This window comes from Dendrobates tinctorius, unplaced genomic scaffold, assembly GCF_039654945.1.
Source record: "Dendrobates tinctorius isolate UK_male_01 unplaced genomic scaffold, ASM3965494v1 ptg000045l, whole genome shotgun sequence".
In the NCBI taxonomy this organism is placed as follows: Eukaryota; Metazoa; Chordata; class Amphibia; order Anura; family Dendrobatidae; genus Dendrobates; species Dendrobates tinctorius.
The window spans coordinates 11,241,576-11,265,590 of record NW_027361713.1 but is presented as its reverse complement, the minus strand read 5'-3'; the positions used below and the strand labels follow the sequence as shown (position 1 = coordinate 11,265,590).

Below are 24,015 nucleotides of genomic sequence, written 5' to 3'. Positions count from 1 at the left end.
CAGAGGAACGCGACCTGTGGGTCCGCTTACGTCTGGGAGAGCCAGAAACGGCCTGTCCCTGGATGGAGCTGTCCCTTGCTGGGTAACACTCATAGGCGAAACATGACCCTGCAGAGCCTGGAGTAATGTGGAGGTCAGGTTATCTATGGGCTGTGTCATGAACTGCGACATCTGGGTAGCCCATTCCGGCGTGGTAGCGGCCGCTGAAGCAATGATAGGGGCTTCCTGGGGCTCTGACCCAGTATTTTGGATACAATCCTTGCAGTGCGGGTACGTGCTGCCACTGGGGAGAGTGGCTTTGCAGGCTGTGCAGAAAGCATAAAAACAGTCCTGCCTGGTTCTTTTCCTTGAGCCCGGCATAGTGCACAGAGGCTGGCTAGCAGAACACTGTACAGGGGTGACTACGCAGGGGAGCTATAGGAAAACCTTGTAGGTAATATGGATTCACAGCCGAGTAAAGAGAACCCGGCTGTGATCTTACCCCACTAGTGTGCCCCTAGGTCCAGCGCTGACAATTCACAGTCCTGTGCCCCCGGGAGACTGCTGGCTTTGCTGCTGCTGTATGGGACAGCGTCTGCTGCAGCGAAGATGGCTGCCGAAGAGATGAGGGAGAAGAAGGGGGCGGAGAGCTGAGAAAGAGCGCGCAGAGATGTGAAAAAACATGCCCTTTCTGCCTTGATCCGCCCCTTCTATGACACTGTGGAGTGTCATATTTGTCATCCGGGGAGCGGGCCGGAGGGCAGAGAGGAGGCGGCGACCTCAGCTAGGCCAAAGCCGCGGCCTAAATAGATTTCTATTCCCAGGAAGGGATTAGGGAGGGTGCTACTGTCACCGTCAGGGGGCTTCTTCCTCGCCTCGACCTCAACCCAAGACCAAAAGGAATTGGGGAAGGAGGGGGTCTCAACTTCGAACCAGCACCCGCAGGACTGGGGAAGGAGCGACATGGGGAACCGCCATCTCAACTTCAACTGGGCACCCATAATAGGGGGCCGAGGAAGGAGCCATGCCGGGAGTCTCACTGAGGAGACCCACTTTTCTTCATCTGTTATCCGAAGAAAAAAAAAAGAGAAAAGAAAAATCCTTTAGGTGTGCCTCCTTGCGACACTAAGCAAAAACTGGAGAAGGCTGATGCCGTCCAGGGGTGTATACTGCAGAGGAGGAGCCAGAGTTAATCTTTTTCAGATTATGCATAGTGTCGCCTCCTAGTGGACAGCAGCATAACACCCATGGTTCTGTGTCCCCCAATGAGGCGACAGAGTAAACGCGTGTGGGAAAATGTGTTAGGGTCTGATGAGACCAAGCTTGATCTTTTTGGCCATAATTCCAAAAGGTATGTTTTGCTGCAAGGCCAAAACTGCAAATGATCAAAATAACTTTATACCCACTTTGAAGCATTTGAGGCAGTTATTTGTCATCTGGAACTGGGGTTTTAATCAAGATAGAGGGAATTATGAACATTTCCAAATACCTTTCAGTTTTGCAACAAAATCGTCAGGCCCCGGGTAAATAGCTGTATATGTAGAGGAATTTCACCTTTCAGTAAGACAACGACCATGAGCATACCTCTAAACCAAGAAAAAATAGCTTTGCCTGAAGGAGCTTGGAATGGCTCAGCCATAGTCCAGACCTGAATCCATTTTAAAATCAGTGGGTTGACCTGAAGAAGGCTGTACACAGGACATGCCTTCACAATATGAGATTTGGAGCACTACTACAAGGAAAGTGGGCAAAGATTGCCGGTTTTAGGAAGTTTCGCCCCCAGCAGTTCGCCCCCAGCAGTTAGCCCCCAGCAGTTCGCCCCCAGGTACACTTCGCCCCCGAATATTTCGCCCCCAGCATTTCGCCCCCAGGTTGTTTCGCCCCCCGCACATTTCGCCCCCGCACATTTCGCCCCCAGCAGTTCGCCCCCGGATGTTTCGCCCCCAGCAGTTCGCCCCCGGATGTTTCGCCCCCAGCAGTTCGCCCCGGATGTTTCGCCCCCGGATGTTTCGCCCCCAGCAGTTCGCCCCCGGATGTTTCGCCCCCGCATGTTTCGCCCCCAGCAGTTCGCCCCCGGATGTTTCACCCCCAGCAGTTCGCCCCCGGATGTTTCGCCCCCGGATGTTTCGCCCCCGGATGTTTCGCCCCCAGCAGTTCGCCCCGGATGTTTCGCTCCCAGCAGTTCGCCCCCAGCAGTTCGCCCCCGGATGTCACGAACGTCCGCGCTGCCCACCCGACGACTAGCGCGCCCAGCCGCCTGAATGGAATGCCCCATTCAGGCGGGCGGACCGCCCAGTCGTTCATTCAGACGTCCAGCTGCACGCCGCATCTGGATGCGGCTGTCAACTAGACGGCCCGTTCAGCATAGTGGCGATCGGCCGTGCTGAACGGCCGTCTAGTTGAAGGGTCTAAAGGTACCCTAAAAATGTGACCTATTTCAAGTTTGGAAGTAATTTTAATTTTAAACAAAAATATATAATTTTCCACTGGGACAATATATGTTGTAAAAAACTATTGGATGGCCCCTTCACACTAGATTTTGCTTCAGTTTTTTTATTATGAAATCAGAAAATCTGGAGCAAAATGTGAGTATTTAATGTGAGATATGAACAGAGGCTTCTGATTAGGATATTTTTTTTGTGAATTTATCCCAAAACTCTGTCTGCTGCTTGTTACACTTTTCCTGTTATTTCCTCTACTAATACTTTCATTTTAAATTAGGAAATGGACACAGCCGTATGTTGATATTTGGAACAAGAGACAATCTCCATCTACTGGCACAAAGTAAAGAGTGGTTTGCTGATGGCATGTTTTTCACTACACCAGCCTTGTTTAAGCAACTTTACACAATCCATGTAGTCCACAGCGGCCTTGTTGTTCCTGTAGTGTACACCTTGCTGACAGACAAGAGCCGTTCTACATACCAGAGGTTGCTGCAAGAGCTGAAGAACTTGCAGCCTGGACTGCAGCCAGACAACCTGATGTTGGATTTTGAACTAGCTGCAATACAGGCATTTGAAAGTGAATTCCCCAACCTTGGGAAGACTGGTTGCTTTTTCCACCTATCACAGTCGGTTTGGCGTAAAGTTCAAAATGAAGGACTCAAGATGCAATACCAAGGTGACCATGAATTTGCCCGTTGGATACGCATGATACCTGCCCTGGCCTTTCTACCACCACAGAATGTTGTGCAATCATTTGAAGAATTGGTGGAAGATCCTGACTTTCCACAAGAAGCCATACCCATTGCCAGCTATTATGAAGATACGTATATTGGTTGAATGAATCGCAGAGGACGTCAAGCACCTTTGTTTCCAGTTCAATTCTGGAATGTGTATGAACGAACATTGAATGATCAACAGCGAACAAATAATGATGTCGAAGGATGGCACCGTAGCTTTCGAGAAGCATGTGGTACTCTTTTCCAAAATATATACCAGTTCATTAACTGACTGAAACATCAGCAAGAGCTCCATAGTTTTGAAATTATTCAGATAATAGCAGGAAATCCCATCGCTGCAAGAAACAAAAAGTATGCTGCAATTTCAGCAAGGGTTAAACGTATCGTGCAAGATTTCGATAATAGAAGCTTGATGGATTATCTGAGAGGCATTGCCTACAGCTTTGATTTTTAGTTCATGGTCACATATTGTATGTTTTGAGAGCAGTGTTTTTAGCTGTAAAATAATTCAAGCATTATAACCTGCAATTTGTATTTTCTCTTTTTCTCTACTCCTTCCCCTCTATACCTTTTTATGTTTCTTGTTAAAACAGTTTTGATATATACAGTTAAAGCATAACTCTACAAAAAACATGTTATGTTATAGTACCTGTGCCCATGATATTCATTTCCAAAGGAGACCTTCCAGCAGCTTCACTTCTGTGTGAAAAGTCTCATCCAAGTTAAAGCTCCATGTGCTGCAGGATTTCAGTGGTTGCTAAGGAGGTTGTTTCTCCTTAATAGCAGTACTTGTGGATGGATTCTAGAGGGCGTGGCTGCACAGGAGCATGCAGCTAACAATATATTCCCTATGATGTATAAAGGGCTGCTGGTTTACAGCCCTCTGTAAAGCCCCCCCTATGTGTTCCGTCCTGTAACGGCTTTACACAGGCAGGGGGGAGCCCTCCTCTTGTCCAGGACAGAGCACATGAGCGGAGGGTGAAGGGGAGCTTTGCAGAGGGCTGTGAACAAGCAGCCCTGAATGTATCATAGGGAGCCAGGATCCGTTCTGCTCCAAGGGGGCACGACCTCCTTAGTAACCAATGAAATCCTACTATTTTCCTGTCTGTTTGTAAAATTACTCATCTAGAAAACAAAGTTTGAGAATAAAAAAAACTAATTTGATCAGAATTGTATATCTTAGACTCATATGGTGTATTATTAGTGATAAGCAAACCTGCCAATGTTCAGTTCAGGCAGGTCTTTCCCGGATGCGAAAGATCCAGGAGCAAATTGCTAGAGGCAAAACATCCAGGGATGAACTGCTGGGGACGAACTGACAGGGGGCGAAACATCCAGGGGCGAAACATCCGGGGGCGAACTGCTGGGGGCGAAACATCCAGGGGCGAACTGCTGGGGGCGAAACATCCGGGGGCGAACTGCTGGGGGCGAAACATCCGGGGGCGAAACATCCGGGGCGAACTGCTGGGGGCGAAACATCCAGGGGCGAACTGCTGGGGGTGAAACATCCGGGGGCGAACTGCTGGGGGCGAAACATCCGGGGGCGAAACATCCAGGGGCGAACTGCTGGGGGCGAAACATCCGGGGGCGAAACATCCGGGGGCGAACTGCTGGGGGCGAAATGTGCGGGGCGAACTGCTGGGGGCGAAATGTGCGGGGGCGAAATGTGCGGGGGCGAAACAACCTGGGGGCGAAATGCTGGGGGCGAAATGTTCGGGGGCGAAGTGTACCTGGGGGCGAACTGCTGGGGGCGAACTGCTGGGGGCAAACTGCTGGGGGCGAAACTTCCAACTCCCAGATTGCCAATACTACATGTGGCATGCTGTTAGACTTCTACCCAAAAAGACTGAAAGCAGTCAAAAATTTAGAGGCTACTTCAACAATGTGTTCGCTTAATCCCTTCATGCAATGGCCATTTTCTATTTTTCCTCCCCTTCTTCCAAGAGTCAGAACTTTTTTATGTTTTTGTCAATATAGCCGTGTAAGGGTTTGCTTTTTGTTGGACGAGTTGCACTTTTGAATGGCACCATTGATTTTACCATATATTGTACTTTGGAAAACAGGTTAAAAAAATTCCAAGTGCGGTGAAAATGCAAAAAAAAAATGCCACAATTGTTTTTTTTATTTACCATGTTCACTATATGGTAAAACGGACCAGTCAAAATGAACTCTCAAGTCAGTTTGAGTACACAGATGCCAAACATGTCTACTTTATTTTTTTTTGAGTTGCGAAGAAAAATTTGAAATTTATATGAAAAATTTTTTTTGCGTTTGTTGCCATTTTTTGATACCCAAAGTGTTATGGCTTAATTTTTTGCGCCCCGAATAGACATTTTTATTGATACCATTTTGGGGTACATACGAAATTGTGGTAGCCTCTTATTGCAATTATTGAAATGTTGAGGTGGCAAAAAAATGTACCGGTAATTCTGTCATTACAATTTTTATTTCTTATGTGGTTTACTGATTTGATTCATTTATTTATATTTTGATAGCTCAGACTACTTGTGTTGCCACGAGTAGAGATGGACGGACCCCTGGATGTTAAAATTCACCGCAATGAACTCACCTCTTACTGGAGGGGGGTCACAGCAGTTCAGTCAGGCCAGAAACGCAGTCTCAGTGACCCGCGGTAACGTCAATAAGGTCTCCGCTGATCACTGATGCTGATTTTACTGGAATGGTTTGAGGGTGCCATATCACATTGATAGAGCCTGAGGTGCCCGAACAACAGAAAGCCCCTATATGTGAACTCATTTTACAAACTACACTCCTCAATGAATTCATATAGGGGTGCAGTGATCATATTGACACCACATGTGCCTCACAGAATTTTATACCTCTGAGCGATGAAGAAAGAATAAATTACATTTTTACCACTAAAATGTTGTCTTAGCCCCAAGTTTTTAATTTTTCTAAGGGTTAATTGGAATTTTTTTTTACAACAAACTGAGGTCCATTTTTTCCTGAGTGTACCAATACCCTGCGTGTAATCGGGAAATATTTTTCAGGCACAGTGCAAAGCTCATAAGGCAAAGAGCGCCAAATTTTACTGTTATGGTTTGCAGATGCCATGACCCACTGGGAGAGCCCATGAGGTGCGAGAACACCAGAATCCCCCATAAGTGACCACATTTTATGAACTACATCTCTCAATGAATTCAACTAGGGGTGCAGTGATCATATTGACACCATGGGTGTGTCACAGAATTTTATACCATTGGGCAGTGAAGACAAAATAACATTTTTATTACCAAAATTTTGTTTTAGCCAAAGGTTTTACATTTTTGCACAAAAAATGGGTAAAAATGGCACCAAAATTTGTCCCACAATTTCTACAATGTGGCAATACTCGATATGTGGCTGTACAGTACAACTTAGCCATATGAAGAGACTCAGGAGGAATGGAGCGCTATTTGCCTATTCAAGTGAATGGGTCTGTGCACGTCAGTGTGTTTCCACGGACCATGTGTCCGTGGGCAAAACACGCTGACATGTCCTTTTTTTAATGTCAGCACAGGCCACAAAATGTCCTGCACATGTGCATACACATAACACACATGGATGTCATCCATTATTATTTATTTATATAGCACCATTGATTCCATGGTGCTGTACATGAGAAGGGGTTACATACAAATTACAGTAAACAAATATGTGACATGCATCAGCGCTGGGGAAAAAGCATTACAGTAAGCGCTGTTCCCCGGCACTGATGCTAGCAGGGATCTCACAACAACTCAGCCCGGCTGGGAACAGAGCCCAGTGATGGGAGTTAACCTCTATGACGTCACCGCAGACACTGAGGCTGCGTTCCCAGCAGCTAATAGACACCTCTCCATTACTAAGCCGTGGACTTGATGCCACCTGACAATACAAAAGTGATATCAGCCCCACAAATATGAACCCCACTTGCCACCGCTACAGGGCAAGTGAAAAGAGCCAGGCAAAGCATCAGAATTGGCGCATCTAATAGATGTGCCTTTTCTGGGCAGCTGTAGGCTTCTATTTTCAGGCTGGGGTGGTCAGTATCCATGGCTCCTTATCAGCCTGAGAATACCAGCCCTCAGCTGTGAGCTTTAGCAATGCTGGTTGTTAAAAATGGGGGGACCTCATGCGGTTTAGTTTTTAATTATTAATTTAAATAATTGAAACAAAAAAACAAAAAAAACAAACAGCGTGGGGACCCCTCTATTCTTGATAACCAGCCTTGCTGAAGCTGACAGCTGGGGGTTTCAGCCCACAGCTGTGAGTTCTGCCTGGCTGGTTATAAAAAGTACAGGGGAACCCCCGTCGTTTTTTTCATGTATTTATTTCTAGCGCAGACAGCGGCTGATCAGCTGCTCCTGCTGTCACTGCTATTAGCAGAAGCAGGGGTAGGTTGATTGGAGTAATAGTCCCATCAGCCGCTATCTGCTGTCTCTTTTATTACTTCAATATTACTCATTATTTTCCCCTGCTCGCGCTGATCGCCAGCAGAACAGGGGAGAATGATGAGAGCTTTGTTCAGCACCCGGTGCCGGGGGAACAGCGCTTACTGTAATGCTTTTTTCTGGCGCCCGTCCGTGTGCCACTGATGTGGCAAACGTGTGTCACACGTATTACAAACACAGACACTGACATCTCCTGTACCGGAAGTATCAGGACATGTGAAAGAGGTGTTATAGCGGGTTTTTATATTAGGTTGCTGTCACACACTAAAAAATTCTTTTTATTGCAAAAAATTATTTTTGCATCACCACATTTTGAGAGCTATACTTTTTCCATACTTTGGCCCACAGAGTCATGTGAGGTCTTGTTTTTTGCGGGACTAGCTGACGTTTTTTTGGTACCATTTTCGAGCACATAGCATTTTTTGATCGCTTTTTATTCCGATATATGGGAGGCAGAGTGAACAAAAACCAGCAATTCATGAATTTCTTTTCTTGGGGGAGGGAGGCGTTTATACTGTTCCGTGTGTGGTACAATTGATAAGGCAGTTTTATTCTTTGGGTTAGTATGATTACAGAGATAACTCATTTGTATCTTTTTTTATGTTTTGGCACTTTTATACAATAACATTTATTTTATAGAAAAAGTAATTATTTTTGCATCACTTTATTCTGAGAGCTATAACTTTTATTTTTCCACTGATGGAGCTGTATGGCGGCTTGTTTTTTTGGGACAAGATGACGTTTTCAGCGTAACCATGTTTATTTATATCCGTTTTTTTGATTGCTTTATTCCACTTTTTGTTCGGCGGTATGATAAAGCATTGATTTTTGCCTTTTTTTTTTTAATGGTGTTCACTAAAGGGGTTAACTACTGGGACTGTTTAATAGGTCGGGTCGTTGCGGATGCGGCGATACCAAACGTGTACTTTTATTGTTTAGATTTTTTTTCATTCAAATATTTATTTAGAGATATAATATATGTATTTTTTTTATATTTTTACATTTTTTTTGCAGGCTGATCACTTCTATAGCATGAAGATGAAGCGCCATTGCCATGCCAGAGAAAAGCTGTCAGCGCTGCACTGACAGAGAGACTTGCTGATCATGCACTGCGCATGATCAACAAGTTTCTTAGCTCTGGTGACCCAGATGTTGTCATGACGACATCCACTCACCATGGCAACGATTGGGACCCTGCGTCACGCCGTGGGGTCTCCGATCTAAAGGCAGAGGGGATGTCAGCCCTCTGCCGGCTTCCGGAAAGCCGCATTCATGTTCGATTGCAGTATTTAGTATTTCGGGGGTTAAAGTGCCGAGAGCGGTCTGCGACCACTCCTGGCACCTAGTGCCGGGTGTCAGCTGTCAGAATCAGTGAGCGTGGCCAATCACAATGACGTAAAGATCCGTCCATGGTCAAATTGGCCCAGGTCACATGGACGGATCATTACGTCCGATCTCAGAAAGGGGTTAATGTACAGAGTGGCTCAGTTCTTAAGGGGTTGTACAAAAAAGTGGTCATCTGTGTCACTGTGACCAGAGTTGCTGGAAACCTGTCACCAGTATAAGCCCTATTAGAACATGTAGAGAACATAATACATTAGTAGGCATTTATGTTCAGTAAAACTCCACAGTATCAGCCAAAGTGCAAGGATAAAGAATGCCCCATTTGGGACTTAAAAAAAAGATGTGATGACTCCTCTCCCATTTTTGATCCCACTTCACATTCCTTCCCACTAAAAACAAACTTACATAGCTGCTTGTCTCTTGAGCCACTGTTGGCAAGCATTGCCATCGTGTATATACTGAAGAACTTCCGATAGCATGTTCCGTTTCAAGCGCTCTTCTTCTCGAGAATTCTTTAGGCGATCATAAATCTTTGAACCTTTTGCAAAACAGTAAAGGTAAATTATTGAAGAGAAGAAGCAAAAGCAGAGAATGTAACTGCACTTTTAAGTCATTTTTCAGTGTGTATATGAGGAATAACACTGCTTCTGGCCATTACACGTTTTGTATCATGCATTTTCACCAATTTCTCCCTCTGTAAAAACAGCTCAAATCAGAGCTAAATCCTGCAGAGTGGATGACAAGATCAAGAGGTAGGGGAAGAAGTGACAAGATCAAGAGGTAGGGGAAGAAGTGGCACATTTTCCTGATAAGAAATATAATCATTTCAAATATTCATCTGTATTACTGATTTATGGAAAGATCTTTCAAAGTCCTTTCCATTTAAAAAATGGAAACTTACGGCAAGGAAATACTACTCGCAATTTAATGTATGAAGTTATTGTGCAATTTTAGTCTAAAGCTTCGAATTAAAGGGGTTCTTTGCTTTGGTACAACTGCTAATTCAATTCAGGGCCCAATAAAAAAATAAAAACATTCCAGCGATGTTAGTGCTGGCTTCCAGTGATTGATAAGGTAGTGTTTTCAGTAGCCGCTAAATGGCTGCAGCAGCATTGCTGCAGGAGGCTCGTGCACATGGGTTTTAATTCTATGGCGCCCTGAAAAGATGAAACAGTAACTTTTTTACGTATAAAAACAAAAGCAACAATTTTGACCAAGACAAGAAAATTTTTTTGAAAGTTTGCAAATTCACTTTATTAGGAGATTTGTTTTCAATCCTGTAAAAAAATGATTGTGAATGTCTTTTAAACCTCTGCTTTTCCCCAGCTTTTTTGCCTGCCTTTAGCTGGATTGATGTCAGAATATACTCATTTGGAGTATACAACCCCTGGCAAAAATTATGGAATCACCGGCCGTGGAGGATGTTCATTCAGTTGTTTAATTTTGTAGAAAAAAAGCTGATCAGACATGGCACAAAACGAAAGTCATTTCAAATGGCAACTTTCTGGCTTTAAGAAACACTAAAAGAAACCAACAAAAAAATATGGTAGTCAGTAATGATTACTTTTTTAAACCAAGCATAGGAAAAAATTATGGAATCACTCAGTTCTGAGGAAAAAATTATGGAATCATGAAAAACAAACCAACAAAAAAACACTCCAACATATCACTAGTATTTTGTTGTACCACCTCTGGCTTTTATAACAGCTTGCAGTCTCTGAGGCATGGACTTAATAAGTGTCAAACAGTACTCTTCATCAATCCGGCTCCAACTTTCTCTGATTGCTGTTGCCAGATCAGCTTTGCAGGTTGGAGCCTTGTCATGAACCATTTTCTTCAACTTCCACCAAAGATTTTCAATTGGAATGAGATCCAGACTACAACCCCTGGCAAAAATTATGGAATCACCGGCCTTGGAGGATGTTCATTCAGTTGTTTAATTTTGTAGAAAAAAAGCAGATCACAGACATGGCACAAAACTAAAGTCAATTCAATTGACAACTTTCTGGATTTAAGAAAAACCAAAAGAAATCAAGAGCTAAAAATGTGGTAGTCAGTAATGGTTACTTTTTTAAACCAAGCATGGGGAAAAAATTATGGAATCACTCAAATCTGAGGAAAAATTATGGAATCACCCTGTAAATTTTCATTCCCAAAACTAGCACCAGCATCAAATTAGATCTGCTAGTTAGTTTGCATCTAAAAAGGAGTGAGCACACCTTGGAGAGCTGTTGCACCAAGTGGACTGACATGAATCATGGCTCCAACACGAAAGAGGTCAATTGAAACAAAGCAGAGGATTATCAAACTCTTAAAAGCGGGTAAATCATCACGCAATGTTGCAAAAGATGTTGGTTGTTCACAGTCAGCTGTGTCTAAAATCTAGACCAAATACAAACAACATGGGAAGGCTGTTAAAGGCAAACATACTGGTAGACCAAGGAAGACATCAAAGCGTCAAGACCGGAAACTTAAAGCAATATGTCTCCAAAACAGGAAAGGCACAACAAAACAAAAGAGGAACGAATGGGAGGAAACTGGAGTCAACGTCTGTGACCAAACTGTAAGAAACCGCTTAAAGGAAATAATTTATAAATATGAATGCCTGAAGAGAACATGCAAATTTCCACAGTCATTGATGATATGGGGCTGCATGTCAGGTAAAGGCACTGGGGAGATGGCTGTCGTTACATCTTCAATAAATGCAGAAGTTTATGTTAATATTTTGGACACTTTTCTTATCCCATCAATTGAAATGATGTTTGGGGATGATGAAATCATTTTACAAGATGTTAATGCATCCTGCAATAGAGCAAAAACTGTGAAAACATTCCTTGAAAAAAGACACATAAGGTCAATGTCATGGCCTGCAAATAGTCCGGATCTCAATCCAATTGAAAATCTTTGGTGGAAGTTGAAGAAAATGGTCCATGACAAGGCTCCAACCTGCAAAGCTGATCTGGCAACAGCAATCAGAGAAAGTTGGAGACGGATTGATGAAGAGTACTGTTTGACACTCATTAAGTCCAGGCCTCAGAAACTGCAAGCTATTATAAAAGCCAGAGGTGGTGCAACAAAATACTAGTGATCTGTTGGGAGTGTTTTTTTGTTGGTTTGTTTTTAATGATTCCATAATTTTTTCCTCAGAATTGAGTGATTCCATAATTCTTCCCTATGCTTGGTTTAAAAATGTAACCATTACTGACTACCACATTTTTTGTTCTTGATTTCTTTTAGTGTTTTTTAAAGCCAGAAAGTTGCCATTTGAATTGACTTTAGGCTTGTGCCATGTCTGTGATCTGCTTTTTTTCTACAAAATTAAACAAATGAATGAACATCCTCCAAGGCCGGTGATTCCATAATTTTTACCAGGGGTTGTATTTGCAGGCCATGACATTCCATAATTTTTGCCAGGGGTTGTATTTGCAGGCCATGACATTGACCTTATGTGTCTTATTTCAAGGAATGTTTCCACAGTTTTTGCTCTATGGCAGGATGCATTATCATCTTGAAAAATGATTCCCCAAACATCCTTTCAATTGATGGGATAAGAAAAGTGTCCAAAATATCAACATACACTTGTGCATTTATTGAAGATGTAATGACAGCCACCTCCCCAGTGCCTTTACCTGACATGCAGCCCCATATCATCAATGACTATGGAAATTTGCATGTTCTCTTCAGGCAGTCATCTTTATAAATCTCATTGGAACGGCACCAAACAAAAGTTCCAGCATCATCACCTTGCCCAATGCAGATTCACGATTCATCACTGAATATGACTTTCATCCAGTCCACGATTGCTTTTCCTTAGCCGTTTGTAACCTCGTTTTTTTCTGTTTAGGTGTTAATGATGGCTTTTGTTTAGCTTTTCAGTATGTAAATCCCATTTCCTTTAGGCGGTTTCTTACAGTTCGGTTACAGACGTTGACTCCAGTTTCCACCCATTCGTGTTATGAATGAGTCACCGTAGGAGGCAAAAGCAGAAATACAAGCTAAGTCCAGAAAACCAGAGAAGTTGGCAACTATCAGATTGCAGACCCCTGAACCTATCAACACAACTAGCAGTAGCCGTGGGGGGTTCCTACGATGCCCTAGACCCCTCGATCACAGCCGGAGAAATACATAGGCCTAAAGAAAGAAAGGGGAAATCTAAACTGCCCCAGAGCAGACCCCAAAGCAATAGGCAGCCCCCAACATATAATGACGGTGAAGCAAGATGAAAATACTAACACAGACAGAAAGATAGACTGAGCAAAGACGGGGCTACAAAACTACCTAGATAGGAAAGGACAGGAAGGCTGCTGTCTGCAATCTGCCAAAACCCTATCAAAGACATAAGCCAACCAGCTGATATGAAAAAGGCCCTGAAGCAGCTAGGCTTCCAAAACTGAATCAGCACTCAGGTATTTTCAGAAGACAGAGCTAAATGAATTCAGCACACCCCAGCAGGGAATGGCAGAAATCCAGAAAAACAAAGCAAAAACAAAGTCAAAGCACAAAAGCAAAAGGCCGAGCAGCAAACTTAGCTTTGGAGGAGCAGGAATTCAGACTGGTCTCCAAGGAACCCACAGAGAAATCACCCGCAGGGCAGAAGGGCGTCGGCAGCATTATATCCAGTCCGTAACTCCACTCAGCCAGTCACAATCATCAGCCTCAGGTGTTTGACAATCAGGCTCACTACCTTTCTTTACCAGAAGAGGGAGTTCCTCGGGCCTCAGTAATGAAGGGGAAAATGAACTCACAACACATTCGTTCCTCACTTGTTTTGCTGTGCATTTCCTGTTTTGGAGACCTATTGCTTTAAGTTTCCAGTCTTGACGCTTTGATGTCTTCCTTTGTCTACCAGTATGTTTGCCTTTAACAACCTTCCCATTTTGTTTGTATTTGGTCCAGATTTTAGACACAGCTGACTGTGAACAACCAACATCTTATAAAAAAAACATTGCGTGATGATTTACCCTCTTTTAAGAGTTTGATTATCCTCTCCTTTGTTTCAATTGACATCTCTCATGTTGGAGCCATGATTCATGTCAGTCCACTTGGTGCAACAGCTCTCCAAAGTGTGATCACTCCTTCTTAGATGCAGACTAACGAGCAGATCTAATTTGATGCAGATGTTAGTTTTGGGAATGAAAATTTACAGTGTGATTCCATAATTTTTTCCCTCAGAATTGAGTGACTCCATAATTTTTTCCCTATGTTTGGTTAAAAAAAATAACCATTACGGACTACCACATATTTTGTTTTTGATTTCTTTTAGTGTTGCTTAAAGCCAGAAAGTTGCCATTTGAAATGACTTTAGTTTTGTGCCATGTCTGTGATCTGCTTTTTTTCTACAAAATTAAACTGAATGAACATCCTCCAAGGCTGGTGATTACATAATTTTTGCCAGGGGTTGTAGATCATGAAAGGGTCAGCACCTCTGTAATGTGTCTCATTAACTCTCGGGATAAGCTGCTGAATGAGACTGATCTGGTAAGCACAACATTCAGGAGAAGACAGGTGCTAATACTTTCACTGCCATCAGCTGTACACCGAACGAGTACGTACTGATATAAATGCAGCTGAAAGAAGGAAAACAGACTAGGGAAAATCAGGCTGGGAAGACGCGTGCAATTTTTGCTACTGGAATTACAACAAATCCTAATAAAGCGATTTGCAAAGTTTTATAACTTCTCATGCTGAACGACAAAACTATACATACACACATATATAAACATATATAATACATTTTTGTTAACCCCTTAACAAATTAATGACCACCAATATGTATTAAAGCTATGGTCATTAAGGGGCCTTATACCCTCATCGCCGACCGATTGGGAATAATTAGTGTCGCCCCACGACCGAAATTCCCAACAGTGGCAGCTGACACCCTACGGTATCAGCTCCAGATATTTTAGGAACCGAACAGGCCGATTAACGCCTTAAATAGCGTTGTGAAATTACACTATCCAAGTGGTTAAAAGGTCATTTAAGAGGGTCAACCACCGATGATCATAATCGTTGGAGCCAATTTCTGCAATGGTACCCTCAGGTTATTTGATGACCTTAGGGTGCGGTGGCCTGCAAGATCATGTTATAAGAGGGTTTCACAGGCTCCATCAGTAAGTCACCAAGTCACCAACAGGTCTCATGTCTGCAGTAGACAAGTGGTACCGTCAGGGATTTCGTCTGAATCACAATTTTTGTGGGATTTACACAAAAATCCCAATGTAAGTGCTGTTCTGTCCCCACATGAGGCGAATGGAGGTGTAGTTGATTGTGGGTTGGGAGAGATTCCTTCCGTTTCCTCAATGCAGAGCAGACAGGACAATTGTTGCCGTTTTGCTGTTCATGCGTCCGGAGAGATGATACACACCAGATATTGTGAAGTCCAGACTTGTTTATTGGAAATCTGGACATACAGTGTATGATTGGTAATGCAGTACTTCTCCAGAAATGCAGGTATAACGACCAAGGTGGTACAGCAAGATGCAGCAAGGTGAGCAACGGATTTGTATGTGAAATTATGGTAAAAAAACTGATGCTTTTCACAGCCTGGTAAGTGTCTCTCCCAGGAGAAAATGAAACTAGTAATGGCCACCGGCAGGAAGAGAAGGACTGATCTGACCTGGAAGTGGAAGGCATGTACTAGAATTAATTAGCTGCAGTCTGCTATACAGAAAAAGGACAGCAGGTGGCAGCAGACCAAATGCAAAACTGAAACAAAGAATGGTAACATAACACAATCTATATAAGCATATAGTCATAACTTTAGATGGAACAGCACACTCCCCGTCTGAAATTCCATAAGGGATTTTACTATATTGATGTTTTTTGTTTAGGTAATGTTCAATAACCTAGAAAGGAAATACAAATATGCATGCAATAATGACAACTTCAAAATGAGGTATATGACAGTTCCTGAGACAATCCAATGAAAACCCATCTTCGGATCGGAGAAGCCGCACTAGGCCAAACTGTCTCCGACCCAACGATAATCCAATGAACTAAGTAGTATGGCAGGGTTCTGTTCGTGGTTCATCCTACCGGAATGTCCTCAATTGGTAGTATCAATACGAGCTCGTGGATTGGCCTCTGAAATGTCTTAGGCTCGCCTTTCCTAAGGACCTTCAGCTCCACCTTTCAGACCTTAACGTCTTGACTAGGGAAAGTCTTTGTAACGATTCCCATAGGCCAGTCGATCCATCGGGCTTGTTGTTCTTTCATTAGTACCACGTCTCCTTCTTTCAAGTTCGGTTTACTGTCACCATTTCCTTCTTCCTTGGAGGATCACGAGATACTCCTTTCTCCACCGGTTCCAGAAGTAGTCAGCAAGGTACTGCACACGTTTCCACTGTTTCTGGTAGGTGTTTGCGTGAGTAAACTCTCCACTAACTGTTAGCGGGTTCCCGATCTTTTGGGTGAGTAGAGTAGCTGGCGTAAGAATGGTTGGTTTTTCGGGATCCACGGACACTGGGACAAGTGGTCTTGAGTTGATTATGGCAGAAACTTCAGCCAGAAGAGTAACCAAGGTCTCATGCTTAAGCCTTGAATAGTTTACGTCCTTAAACATAGAATTCAGGATGTTGCGTGAGATCCCGATCATCCTTTCCCAGGAACCTCCCATGTGAGAACTAAGCGGAGGATTGAAGATCCAGGTGCAACCTCTTTCTGCCAGCTGATCCTGAATTGGCTTGATGTCAATATCCAGCTCTCGACATGCACCGATGAAGTTGCTTCCACGGTCGGACCTCAACTGTTTCACCGGTCCTCTGATCGCTAGAAACCGCCGGAGAGCGTTGATCAGGCTGGATGTGTCCATAGACTCTATTACCTCTATGTGGACGGCACGGACACTCATGCAAGTGAATAGTACGGCCCATCGTTTGCGGTTGGCATGGCCACCTCGAGTTCTGCGTGCAGATACCATCCATGGCCCAAAGACATCTAGGCCAACGTAGGCGAAAGGCGGCTCGACACTCAATCTGTCAGAGGGCAGGTCGGCCATTTGTTGATGTGCCTGTTTTCCTCTAATTTTCCGACATTGCACACAGCGATGTAGTGATCCTGCTACATGTCTTTTCATACCTATGATCCAAAGCCCTGCAGACCGTAACTTGCCTTCTGTGATCTGCCTGCCGTGGTGCTCGCTTTTTTCATGAAAGTGCCGGATCAGTAGATCAGTGATATGATGTTTAGTGGGAAAGATGCAAGGATGTTGCTCTGAAGCTGCAATCTTGGCATGATTTAAACGACCACCGACTCTCAGCAAACCGAAGAAGTCGGTGAAATTACTGGATTCAAGTGGGCAATGGGGCTTTTCAGAGGGATCTGCTGTTTGTGGTGTAGGCATTCCCATTCAGTACTGAATACGCTCTGCTGGACGTAACGTATTATAAGGGACTCCCAGTGAGAAATGTCCTCAGCAGAGAGTGGTTTACGGCAGACGTGACAGCCGTGACAGTCTTTGTCTCCAAATGAGTTGTGATACGATCTTGCAATGTGGACTAACCTTGCTTTAGTCTTGACGAGTTTCATCCAATTGGAGAAGCGTTCAAAGCACTGGCAACTGAGGCTGGAGGTTGGTTTAGTGTTTGTCGCCAAAGCACTGACCTCGGAGCGGACTTCTGGATCGCCATCCGGATCCTGGATGCTGAAGACTTCCTGGTCACGTTCACTTCCCTTCTGTACCAACAGAAACTTAGGACCTGAAAGCCAAGAAGAGTTAGCAAAGGACCTTATAGACATAGGTCTAGTGGCATGGTCAGCTGGATTAAGTTCAGAAGGGATCTAGTGCCATTGTTCAGGCTTGGAAGACCTCCTTATTCTCTCGATGCGGTTACTGACGTACACGTAGAAGCGCCTTGTTTGGTTGTAGATATAACCTAAGACAACCTTACTGTCACTGTAGTATTGCACGTCATCTATGTTGGTGTCCAGATCGTGCTGTATAAAGTCTGAGAGTTCTACTGCAAGCACGGTCGCACAGAGTTCAAGCCTGGGAATAGTGTGGTCAGGCTTGGGAGCCAACTTAGCCTTGCTGAAGACGAATCCAACGTGATCTTGATTGTCGGGACCCGTCACCTTCAAGTAGGTGACAGCTGCAATGGCTTCTGTGGATGCTTCTGAGAACACATGGAGTTCTGTCCTAGTGCTGGCAACAAGTGAGGTTCTGGCATAGCATCTTGGTATATGGATTTCATCCAAGGCACACAAAGACTGCTTCCAGGTTTCCCATTTCGGTTCCTTCTCAGGAGGGAGTGGGGCATCCCAGTCCTTGACGGTTTCGGAAAGCTGTCTCAGAAGGGATTAACCTTGTATGGTAATTGGTGCTACGAACCCCAGTGGGTCATATAAGCTATTCACCACTGACAGGACACCACGTTTAGTGAATGGTTTGTCTGCACAGTTGATTTGGAAACTGAAGGTATGGACTGACAGGTTCCACCTCAAGCCTAAGCTTCTCTGCACAGGTGAACAGTCTGGTCCCAGGTCTATGTCCTTGAATCCTGGTGCGTGGTCACTTGAATCAAAGGCTCTCATGACAGCCAGGCTGTTTGAAGCAATTTTGTGCAATCTAAGCTTAGCTTGGTTCAGTATACCTTGGGTCCTCTTGAGTAGATCGATAGCCATTTCTTCTTTGGGTAGAGATTTTAGTCCATCATCTACATAGAAGTCTTTCTCTACAAAGTCTCTGGCATCTGTTCCATATTCGGACTCTCCTTCTTGAGCGGTTCTCCGCAGGCCATAGGTTGCCACTGCTGGGGAAGGGCTGTTCCCAAATATGTGCACCTTCATGCGATACTCCACCATCTCTTTGCTGGGGTCATTGTCCTTGTACCATAGGAACCTGAGGAAATTCCTATGGTCCTCTCTGACTATGAAACAGTGGAACATCTGTTCAATGTCGGCGGTGATGGCGATGGGCTCTTTCCGGAACCTCATCAACACTCCTACTAGGTTGTTTGTAAGGTTAGGCCCCGTGAGGAGGACATCGTTGAGAGATACACCTTGATGTTTAGCGCTTGACTCAAAGACAACTTTAATTTGCTTAGGTTTCCGTGGGTGATATACTCCGAATGAGGGTAGGTACCAGCACTCTTCGTTTTCCTTTAAGGGGGGCGCTGGCTCCGCGTGGTTATTCCAGAATATATTGCTCATGAAGGTGACAATGTGTTCTTTCATCTCCGATTTGTTGCTAAGTGTGCGCTGGAGAGAGTTGAACCTGGACAAGGCTTGTTCACGATTGTTTGGGAGTCTTACCCTGGTAGCTCAGAAGGGTAGGGGAAAAACCCAGTGATTGGTCTCGTCCTTAAGAAACTCATTGTCCATTATCGTGACAAATTCCTTGTCTTCCATTGATGGGGCTACTTTGCTGTCATCCTTAGTTTTATGAAACACCGATCTTCCCTAGTCATCTGCATAGGGAGAAGGAATGACATCAGGCAGCTGTACGGGATCTGGAGACTTCTCTTTCACCTCATAGTGATGAGGGCATGGTTTGCAGAAAGTAGCTCGTCCGTCTCTGCGTACATAGGTCTTAAAGGAATCGACTCTTGTTCTGTCCAAGCACACATTTCCTATGATTACCCACCCCAAGTCGAGTCTCTGTGCGTAGGGGGCATAGTCGGGACCATTGCACTGTTGGCGGACCTTATGCATCCTTAAATTATCTCTGCCAAGCAGAAGTAGGATTTCAGCATTTGAGTCCATAGGTGGGATAACACTGACTAGGTGCCTTAGGTGTGGTTGGTGGAACGCAGCTTTTCGGGGGTAGGAATCTCATTCCTTTGGCTGGGTATTTGATCGCATTCGATTAGCGTAGGTAAGGGTATTTCTACGCCTCCGTTGACAGGAGAAGCAATGAAACCTTGTGCCCTTCTGCCGCTAGTCTCTATGTGGCCTGAGCAAGTGTTCAGAGTATATGGCGTTGCTGGTCCCTTGATTCCAAAAGCTTCAAAGAACTTAGGTCCAGCTAGGGATCGATTGCTCTGATCGTCAATGATGGCATACATTTTTACTGCCTTCTCTGGTTGCCCTTCTGGATAAACTCTCATTAGGCATATCCTGGCACAGCATTTATCACTTTGGCTCTCTCCACATACCTCTGAGCATGAGTAGGAGACAGCTGTGGTAGAATTGGCGTTATTCTGTGGCTCCCTGCCATGGCTTGTAGCCGGACTAGAGGTAACTGCGTCTGCTGGAGCGCTGGTGGCTGAGGTTGGATGCAAAGCTGATGGGTGTTTGTCACTATGACACACTTCACATTTAATGGCAAATTTATAGTCCTTGGCCATGTGTTCTAATGAGGCGCAGCACTTGAAACATACCCCAAGTTCGCAGAGGATTTTCTTGCGCTCCTGCATGGTTTTGGACCTGAAGCCTCTACATTTGTTCAATGAATGTGGTTTTTTGTGAATGGGACACTCACGATTGAAAGACTTATCTCTCGATGGAATAGTGTACTATTTATCGGCAGTTACTGCAGGTGGTGGCAGGTTAGTCTTTCTGACACTTATACTGCTCCTCAAGTCCTTGCGTCTATGTGAGACGCTTTCATACCTTGATGACGGTGTTGCTGGAGCTGCAGTGTTAGACTCCAGGAAGTCTAGGCTAGGGTCGTTCCTCATTTGGGCCTGTTCGTCGACAAACTTGCAGAACTGATTAAACGGAGGAAAGGTGACATCATGTGACCTTTTGTACCTGGAAACGCATACTGCCCACTTCTCTTCCAGACTACCGTATGTGGCAGCTTTGAGACGATTGGGTTCACCCCATGGGCAGTGTCCAGGTAGCACAATCCAGACAGACGCGGGTCTCTTTTTGCAAGTTCCAGCTCCATAAGCAGATCGCTTAAGTCCAGAAGCTTGTGGGCTTCCTTAAGGTTGATCCTTGGAACGTTCTGCAGTCTCTTGAATAGGGACTTTTCTATGGCTTCAGTCCCTATGGCTTCAGCGCTGCCATAGGTTCTTTCGAGTCTCAGCCAGGCAGCAGCGAGACCCGCTTCAGCTTGCCCCACGTAAACGGTCCGAAGACTCTTGATACGGTTTGTGGAGTCAGGACCCAACCATTTTACCATGAGGTCAAGCTCCCTTTCTGCAGATAGGTTGAGGTCAGCAATGGTGGCCTTGAAGGTTGCTTTCCAGGCTCTGTAGTTCTCTGCATAGTCGTCAAACTTTGAGAGGCTGGTGCTGATTAGATCTTTGCTCACCATAAACCTGGCTAACTCGGGCATATCCGATCCTTCACTCCTTGTTACCATGTTAGCTTGTGTTGCCTCTCAGGCGTATAAGCTGTGTGGCGTGGAAGGGTGAATTGTTCCAGGGTAGAATGATGTTGCTGCAGGGTTGAGCTGTGGTTTAACCTCTGGAGATTTCGATGACTGCAGCTTGAACTGTGGAGATGGACTGGAGTGCATCTTGTGATCGTCTTGTGATGATTGCTGCACCTGACGGGACATATTATGGCATTGGTCTTGGGTCTCTGCAGATGCTGTGGATAACACTGGCACCGTAAGTTGGGCTGACTTGGACGTTTCCACTTTGTTGGGGTGAACGTCGCTTGAGAAGGTGTGTGCTGCAGATATCTGTTTCTGCACGTAAACACTAGATCAGACGGCTGGGTCCTCTTCTTCCAGTGGTGGTAGGCAAATCGGGTCGAGGTTTTGATTCATTGCTTGCTTGAGTATTTTTACTTTGGCTAACGCGATTTTTTTCGTCCATTTGTGTTTGAAGAATTTTTGATTGAGCCTCTGCCTTCTTGGCTTCTGCCTCCACTTCAGCTTTCTTGGCTTCTGCCTCCGCTTTTTCCGTGTAGGAACGTCTTAGTTTGGATCGCTCTGCATTTAAATGGGCCTCTAGGATTCTGTCGCTGAGGGCTGAAGTTCTTGAGCAGGATGATTTGTATGACCGAGCAGAGTGTCTGGATGAGCCTGACCTGTGGGATCTTGATTCTTGCAGATGAGCAATATGGAGCTCCGCTTTATCTTTGGCGTCTTGCACAGCGGCGTCTCTTTGTCTGTCTGTGGAATCCACTTTGCTTAATTCTGATGAGGCTTCATCAATATTAGAGTCTTTTAGGAAGGCAACATACCTTGCGGACAGTCTCTTGTATCTTCCGTGGACTGTGTCTAGCCGTTTTATAGTGTCCTGTAGACTCGCTGCATCATTTTTGTGTCGTTGGATGATTGACATGAGGGAGGTGACTCGTTCCCATAGGTCGTCCAGGTTGTCATTGAACTCATCCTTCATATTGTGATAGTTTTCGACAGCCTTTATGGTAGGTTTGACAGAGCGTTTTGGTCTCTGAAGCTGGCTTTGTTTCCCTCTCTTCATAATGGACAGTATCGGGTTGTATTTGCTCTGTTTCAGCAGTGGGAGACTGTGCAGGTTCTTTTTCAGCCATTTTGATTTAAGGTGCACTGTCTCTTTAAGAAACTGAACTTTTGAATTGGGGGCTGGAAATCGCAGTGCAGCTTAGTTAAGACGTCCTGACGAGATCCCCAATGTGTTTTTAGAGAATTGTGGGGTTTTGCAGTCCGACAATCTGCAGCGATGTTGTATAATATACAAACAGTCTCTATGCACAATGCGGTCTGGGGTGACGCTGCAGAGTTTTTTAGCAGAGCAGGGCTGCAGTATGTGAGCGGGCAGATGGGTTAGGATATAAGGGTGATTTTTTGCCGGGCATCAAGGCAGTTTTTTTTTGACTGTTCTGTCCCCACATGAGGCGAATGGAGGTGTAGTTGATTGGGTTTGGGAGAGATTCCTACCTTCCATTTCCTCAATGCAGAGCAGACAGGACCATTGTTGCTGTTTTGCTGTTCATGCGTCCGGAGATATGATACTCACCAGATATTGTGAAGTCCAGACTTGTTTATTGGAATTCTGGACATACAGCGTGTGATTGGTAATGCAGTACTTCTCCAGAAATGCAGGTATAACGACCAAGGTGGTACAGCAAGATGCAGCAAGGTGAGCAACGGATTTGTATGTGAAATTATGGTAAAAAAACTGATGCCTTTCACAGCCTGGTAAGCGTGTCTCTCCCAGGAGAAAATGAAACTAGTAATGGCCACCGGCAGGAAGAGAAGGACTGATCTGACCTGGAAGTGGAAGGCATGTACTAGAATTAATTAGCTGCAGTCTGCTATACAGAAAAAGGACAGGAGGTGGCAGCAGACCAAATGCAAAACTGAAACAAAGAATGGTAACATAACGCAATCTATATAAGCATATAGTCATAACTTTAGATGTAACAGCACAAGTGCTCAGCGTAGAACACAAGAATGTGACCCAGCCTTATACTGAAAATGATAAAGAAGAAAAAAAGTTATATACTCCAAAATGTTACCAATAAAAACCAGTCCCCACTTAGATCTGTCACCTGTTATTGGAATTATATGGGTTTTCCACGTTACTGGTAGAACAAAGACACTGGAAAAGCGACATGGCTCCCACCCCCTCAAATAACATCCAGTGAAATCTGCGCTCCCAAGCCCAAATATTCTCCTCCTTCAGAGCCACAAGTGGCAACATGTTTGGCTTTATTATAGCGGGGAGAGAGCACTTAATTTACGTGGTGCCTGTCACCAGAAGCATAAGCTGGTCACAATGTATGGGGGCGCTACAATTTAAGGCTATGTGCACACGTTGCGGACTCTGCTGCGTTTCCGCAGCGTTTTTGCCGCTGCGGAAACGCAGCAGTTCCGCTGACCAAGTACAGTACAATGAAACCCTATGGGGTTTCAAAAACGCTGTGCTGACGGTGCGGTTTTTTCAGCGCGGTTTTGCTGCGGTTTTTTTTCAGCACCATGTCAATTGTTTCTGCGGATTCCGCTGCGGTTTCACACCTTTAACATAGTAGAGGTGTGAAACCGCAGGGCAAAACCGCAGAACAAACCGCAGGTCACTTTACCTGCGGTTTTACCTGCGTTTCCGCGCGGAAAAAACCGCAGCGGAATCCGCAACGTGTGCACATAGCCTTAGACGGCTCTACACTTTATAGGGTCACAATGTAACTGGCATATTTGCAATTCTCCAGAAAAAAAAGCCTGAAGGCGTGGATGTTACAAAAGCGTTACTGCAACCG

General features: G+C 44.7%; 1 protein-coding gene across 3 annotated transcripts in view; it reads right to left on the bottom strand.

Annotated features, from left to right (window-relative positions):
• The window catches only part of TADA2A (transcriptional adaptor 2A), a 252,718-nt gene that overhangs the window by 22,156 nt on the left and 206,547 nt on the right, over positions 1–24,015 (bottom strand). For all 3 annotated transcript variants that reach the window (XM_073575616.1, XM_073575617.1, XM_073575618.1), the window contains one exon: positions 9,343–9,475. In XM_073575616.1, the coding sequence (XP_073431717.1) occupies positions 9,343–9,475 (133 nt within the window). The remainder of the gene's footprint in view (positions 1–9,342; positions 9,476–24,015) is intronic.